This window comes from Marmota monax, unplaced genomic scaffold (genome assembly GCF_021218885.2).
Source record: "Marmota monax isolate L192 unplaced genomic scaffold, Marmota_monax_Labrador192_F-V1.1 WCK01_AAM20220418_F8-fsc00115, whole genome shotgun sequence".
NCBI classification, from domain to species: domain Eukaryota; kingdom Metazoa; phylum Chordata; class Mammalia; order Rodentia; family Sciuridae; genus Marmota; species Marmota monax.
In genome coordinates this window covers 1,811,680-1,819,056 of record NW_026694419.1, presented here as the reverse complement: position 1 = coordinate 1,819,056, position 7,377 = coordinate 1,811,680, and the positions used below count along the sequence as shown (strand labels likewise).

The 7,377-nt window shown below is 33.8% G+C and overlaps 1 protein-coding gene across 1 annotated transcript; it reads right to left on the bottom strand.

Moving 5' to 3' along the window:
- Nucleotides 1–489: 489 nt before the first annotated feature.
- Fabp12 (fatty acid binding protein 12) lies at nucleotides 490–6,134 on the bottom strand. The gene is made up of 4 exons (XM_046468249.1): nucleotides 6,062–6,134; nucleotides 4,225–4,397; nucleotides 2,209–2,310; nucleotides 490–540 (listed from the first exon to the last, which is right to left on the bottom strand). Exons 1-4 carry the CDS (start codon nucleotides 6,132–6,134, stop codon nucleotides 490–492), a joined length of 399 nt encoding a protein of 132 aa, XP_046324205.1.
- Nucleotides 6,135–7,377: the final 1,243 nt, after the last annotated feature.

Genomic DNA, 7,377 nt, shown 5'->3' with positions numbered 1-7,377 from the left:
GTAATAATAGTTAGGCATTGGAGTGTCAGTTATTGCCTTACTCTAAACTTGTGGGTGTTTTTTTCTTTTCAGATACAACCGTTGTATAACCTATGAAGAACATTATGATCTAAGTAGTTCATTAAAAATAACATGATTTTTTTCAATGTCATTAAAAATTAACATGATTTTTTTCAATGTCATGAAGATTGTGTTGAATTTGAAAGATGGACATAATATGCCTAACTAAAAAAAAATCAGTATAAAGTGCTTCTGTGAATATATGATCCTAACCCTGCATTGAACAGATATAGCATCCTACTTTCTCATAGCTGCGCCAATACCAAGATACTATATAATGTAGACACTCTTAACAGAGTAACCAAAATCACTGATATTTGTACAAATAAAGTCTCACTCATATTAACAGTTAACTTTGGAGTTTGATTCAAACAACTTCAGCAGTTCGATCACAGTTTGGGAGTGGCAAGGGCATGAGACTGAGTATGTTTACACTCTCTCATATGTCCGTGTGCAGATGACATTGTTCACGGCACTTTCCTGGAAGACAAAAAGAGGGAGAATTATCTCAGTATTGTTGAGGAAATGAACACCTGGAAAAATATAAACTAGGTGCTGTCTATATACACCATTCCTTAAAAATCTTGAAAAGAGATATATAGGTTATATTCATTGATATCATATATAAGATGTGTATATTATATACATTGGTATACATACAAAAAAGTAAGGCATACACTTAGAATCTAAAGTCCTACTTAAAATATTTTAAATGCCTACACTGAGGCATTTTTGCTATTTTACATGTTTGGTGTTTTTGAGATAATAATACGAATTTAGATCAATGCCTCATTTTATGGTTTCAGAACACGGATTTATGTACATGATGATATTTAATGCTCCCAGAAAACCTGTGAAGGTACTGTCTACATCTTGAAGGCAAGGAATCTTAATTTTGGGAAGGATAAATGACTTGTCCAAAGTCACATACATACTCAGTGGCAGAAATGAAAATCCACACCCTTGGATTCTGAGTTTATTGTTCTTTCTAATGAACTCTGTTTATTGGCTATTTATTGAACTATTTATTTGCCTGTTCATTGGTTAATATCATTATCAGAATCAATAAAATCAGTCATTCTTGACCCTTCCCTTCTATTGTAGTCTTTGTTGTAGAAAGAAAAAAAATCCCCTATTAAGATTAGTCTAGATTTTTTTGTTTACCACCACACAAATTTTGTATTTTTCCTTTAAACTATTTTATATTTTGCTCAATATTATCTTTTTTATTTATTTTGGTGGAGGTGGGGTTTGGAGGAGGAGAGTCATTGACATTCTTCCTTCCTCCACTCTGTAGAAGTAAGAAAGACGACCAGGGAATCTTGAGCAGGAACAGAAAGGACACACAAGAGCGCAAACTTTGGATTTAAGTCTCCTGGGTTTTAATCCCAACATTAACACACTTTTCTAACTGTATAGTTTCCTCATCTGTCAAAGGACTAATAAATCTAACTTCACAGGATTATTGTGAGGATTAGATGAATAATACCTAAAAACATGGTGACATGTTAACAGCATGTGTTGGTTCTTACCAGTATTGACTCATCCCTGTGCCAAGAAGACCCCACCTTCAGCTGCACAACCCTAGCTCAAATGTCCCTTTCATGTTTTGGTTTGTTCTTGATTTGGAAAAACAGTGTGACATTAATTCTGGCATAGGGTGGAGGGTTGGCAACAACCTTAATCCCTATTGAAATCTTTTTTTTAATTTTTTTGTTTTAATTAGTTACACATGACAGTACAATGACCTTGACATATCATACATTTGAATCAGATGGGATATAATTTCTCATTTTTCTGAGTGTACAAGTTGCAGAATCACATTGGTCATGCAGTCACGTATAACCCACAGCAATGCTAGTGTCTATTTTATTCTACTGTCCTATTGAAATCTTTATTGCACAAATTCATGCTTGCTTTAGTTTATCCATGAGTTGAAGAACTGAGCTACACAATTTTCTAACTCTTTAGGTTTCTTTAGTACCTCAAGCATACACATTTTATACTGTTTATGATATGTCAGTGTTTTTCATCAATTCTTATAAAGTAAGAATAAAAAAGAAAAATGTCTTAGATCGTCTTAGAACCAGTTACTTGGGTGATTTCATCTTAGGTGTAAGAGAGAACAGGAAGGAAGAGCTCACTCACCACCACCATTTTGCCATCTACCAGCTTCCTCCGAATGGTGGTTTCCTTGCCATTCCAGTCCTGAACTTGGACTAAGGTGTCATTATCTAAGGTCACGGTACTCTGAAAAACAGGCCAAACCAAGTTCAGATCCAATTGTCACCTTTGAACACTAACATGTGATCAAGTGCCCAATTCTCTTCAGCTGTTGATACCTTCGGGTAGTTTTAGGATGGTATTTACAATTCTATTTAAGACTTTTTCAGCAATAATTCTGTTGAATGATTCTTTGGGGAGTGGCAGAATGCTTTACAAAAGTATAAACACAATAACTTGAACCCTTTCTTTATCTCTTACTGCATATGGTATTATCTTTTTGCATAAAGAATTCCAATTAAGTTTCAACTTTAAAGATACATGAAGCTAATTCACACTCCCATTTTAAGAGCTTACCTAAGGATGAAAAGTCCCCTTTCCTTTTCTTACCTCAACAATATTTTAAAGAATTTTTTTTAAATTACAGTAGTTTCTCTTTTTTAAATTTAGCACCCACATCTTGACTCCACATTTTAGTTCAAAATTCTTTCATTTTACATGGTACAGAAATTGAGTCTCATATTTATTAACTTTAAAATGGTATGGCAGTCCCTTCTATCAGGATATTGCCTTCCACCGAGATTAACAATCTTATATTGAGTTAATTCAGTCAAACAACAAGTATTTATTGACCAACTATTGTGTACCAAGTACTGGGTTCTGTGAAACAGATGAGAAACATCTTCCAGATGCTCACATTCTTGGGTGGGGAATCAGACAATAAACAATAAACAAGGTAAAATATGTTGTGTTGGTCAGCTTTATGTCACTGTCATCAAAATATTGGAAAAGAACAACTTATAGAAGGAAAAATTTATTTTGGTTCATGGTTTCAGAGGTTCAGTCCATGGTGGACCAACCCTATTGCTCTGAACCCAGGGTGAGGCATGACATCATGGCAAAAAAAAAAAAAGATGGAGGAGCACCGCTCCATTCATGGTGGCCAGGAAGCAGAGAGCATAAAGGGAAGGAGCTTCAGGGAAGATGAATCCTTCCAGGGCAGGATCCCAGAGACCCACTTCCTCCAGTCACACCCCACCTGCCCACAGTCACCAATCCCACAATTCAAACTAGGATGGACTGATGAGGTGACAGCTCTCATAATCCAATAATTTCATCTCCAAATATTCCTGCATTAACACAGGACCTTTTGGGAGACACCTCATATCCAAACAATAAAATATGTTTTATAAGTAAATGACATGTTTCAATTGGAACCCATGAGATATGACTAAAAGCTGTCCCTTTCAGAGTATCTTTGTCTTGAACAAAGAGACCACAAGTTCCAGATCATGCAGTTATGAGGTAGGTGAACATCTTTTCACATGAATTCCTGAGAGATTAAGAGAGGCAGATATTCTTTCCATCTACTACACACACACACACACACACACACATACACACACATGCACACACTTCCTCAACTCCACCCCCGCCCCAGCACTGCCTATGTACTCTTAGTTAGAAATAATTTTGTACTATGTTAAGCCATGGAGAGCTAGTGACTCACTTGTTAAAGGAGCCTAACCTTGCTGATACCAACTAATACAAGTTTCATCCATTGAGATTCTATGTGTGGAAAATTACAAAATTGAAAGGGAAAGCTTTTGTTTCTGATAGAACTAAATATTAATCTAGGAAAATGATTCCCAGAATGTGATTCTACTAGGCATCTGCATCTGAATTGTTTTTTAATATTGCAATTTTCAGGTGCCCATAACAGACTTCAGCACCCCTGGGATGGGATTAAGCAGAAAGCATTTTCTACAAGTATCCTGGGAAATTTTAATGTATACTAACTAACATTCAACATCTTCAGATTTAGGATGTTGAGAGCTTATCTAATAAGACTTTGTCTATGTTTGCTATTATTGCTTACTTAGGATGATTTCTACTAAGCGTCTTTATGAAAATTATCTGAAAGACTATTGCAGGCCTCACCTTGGTTTTATGGCCACCTGGTGTGGTTTCTTCAAATTCTTCTCCCAGTTTGAAGGAGATCTTATTATTCCTAAAGATGCTTTTGGTTTTTATGGTGATCACATCTCCGTTTGTACTGATGGTCACAGTGGGTTTTGCCAAACGACCCAGTTTCCGGTTGGCTCTTCCTATTCCTGGGAAACAGATAAATGAACATATAGTTAAATCTGTTGTTGGTTTCAATGACTCATATTGTTTGTATAATTCTTTACGAAGTGTGGGGGGGTTGTGAGTTAAACAAAATTTCCTTCCTTTTTAAATTTTTTATTTTTTCAGTACTGGAGATCAAAACCAGGTCTGGCCCCAGTCCTAAAGCTGAGTGAAACAGATTTTAGTGCAGAATGAATGCAAATATCTAAAGTTAGCAGCTCCACCATTACATAATAAAATCCATTAATTTTGACCAAGAAAAGGCAGTCTCCAGTTTTTGTTTATTGATTGTTTTGTTTCTCTAATTCAGAAGTAAGTTATTAATCTTGTTGATGCAAAGATCCCTTTGAATATCTGTTTAAAGATATGAACCATCTCCTTTTTTTAAAAAATATAACTATTTCACATATAAACAAAATATTCTGGTATGGATTCTTCCAGATCTTTAGTTCTTCACTTAACATTCATATATAGGGTTTGATCTTTCTACTATGTATGCAGATTAAAATAAAACTATATTAAAATACATGTAATATGAGTTTACATTTTAACCATTTTAAATGTATAATTCAGGCATTGTAAGTACCTCAGTTAGCCCCAATGTATATAAGGTTTTTAAAAATATAATTGCTATATTATATATATTGTTATTCAACTTTCCTTTTCCTCTTATCTATGTCTTGAAGACCACTAACATAAGTACATACAGATGTAAATTTTCATAGCAACATAATATTCCACAGCATGTCCATATCAAAATTTGTTTTCTCTATCCTTCATTGATGATCACTTGGTTTGTTTCCATTTTTGTTATTACAAATTCTTCTGCAGTAAATATCTTTGCACATATAGTTTTATGGCAGCTTATGTGGGAATATTTCAAATAGAAATAGAATTCTTTACATAGTAATATTAAAGGTAAATTTCTAAGAGAAGATATATTGGGGAAATATTATAACTTGGTTCACAGAATTCATGCTGTAAAACATTATCACAAGATATGATAGGTTGAATATTAGGATTTGAAAAGTCATTCATATCCTAATCCGCAGAACCTATGGATTTTACTCTATAAGCTAGAGGGGATTTTGCAGGTATAGCTAATTTAAGGATCTCGAGATGGGGAGATTATCCTGGATTATCAGAGTGGACCCTAAAGGTAATCACAAGTTTCCTTGTATGAGAAGAAAAGGTAAATGTTAGACAACAGAAGAAAAGAGTCCAGAGTAAAAACTGGGAGCAAAAATTGGGATGTTGTGACCACACACAAAGGAAAACCAATAGCTATTGGAAGCTGGAAAATAAGATCTCTTTTGAAGATCCCCTAAACATTAGAGCAGATGTTTATAAAATAATTGTTTCTAAAAGTAATTGTGTTTTTTGTTTTAAATTATTTATTAATATCATTTGCTGTTTAGTAAATGAAATATGCATATTTTATTTACATACAACCATAGGACATTACATGAGGATTACATCAATTCCAACCTGGTTTTATACAAATCTGCATCCTAAGATAGAAACAGTATTTATTTTTTCTTTGTGAAAAATTAGGAGCCACAAATTAATTATATTTAATAAGAGCAAATTAGGTATTATCAAAACTCCCATCAATACTAGATATGCTATAGAAATAAACATGGCTTACCCATTTCCTTCATATATTTTTCGAAATTTTCACAAGAAATCGATTTCCATTTCCCTTGGAGCTGATCCACCATTTTGTCTGAGATAAGTTGATCTCAAAGAAAAATGGCTTCATATGGATGTGTGTTGGTATTCCCTGAAATAGTATTGGAACCTGTTTTTAATACAATTCTGGATAGAAAGAGCAATGAGAAAAATCAGGAGGAAAAAAATTGAGAAACTCTTGATCCTTGTGATTTTCCCTTAATACAATTTAAATCAGAAAAGCTCTCTTAAATATAAATAAATTAGGATGGAAGTGGAAACATGGTAGTTTTACCAGGACTTCTAGCACTAAAAAAGGACCAAAGCTAGATGCCATTCCCTTTCTTAGGATCGACCACACTCACACAAGCGTTTGTGCACCTCTGATTATGCTATAGACTGCTGTGCCCCAGGTGTCTCGCTCTCTGACCAAGGATGATTCAGAAAGTAAACAAACAACAACAACAACAACAACAATAATAAACGCACCAATTTGTTGGCTGCTTGGTGATTTTATATTCTCCTTCTTGATAATTTGAACTAATACATATATAGTATTTCGCATTTGAAGTAAAAAGATTGGTCAGGACTAGAACAAGTATTTTAAGTGACATGTATACTGAACAAGAGACTGGGACAGAGGGAAAAAGAGAAGAAAGAGATTGTGTTACACACACACACACACACACACACACAGGCCTTGTTTCTGATGGTTTTCCAGGTGCCGGCTCAATTTCTCATAACCTTAATCATCATCATCATGAGATTGCCAAATATCTTCTTAGTAAACCTTCCTTAATTTAGGATGATTTCTGTACCTTTCAACCTTGACTGTGACACACTGCTGACTACTGATATCTGTAAAAAATCAGAACAGGGCAAAGAATATAATACAAATATATCAAACATCAGGTCGGAGGACAAACTCAGCCTGATGCGTTGGCATCCACCCAATCTCAGCAGTGTAGGATGTTCACTTATTGGTATAAAGTTATTAAGAAACATTGACATCATAAATTGTTCTAAAATAGGAAAGGGGATATAACACTTTATAATTCCCATTAAAATGTTAAATGTCCAAACTCTAACATCTGTGAAGGCAATTACCCAAGTCAATAGTTTATTACTAATTATTTAACAAACATTTATGGAACAAAATGTTCATATATTTATATTTATTTTATTTTTATTTTATTTATATATATATATATATATATATATATTCATATTTATTTAAATGTTTATATATTTAGCCTAATACAAGGCTAAATTTTTTATATGGTACTGATTAAA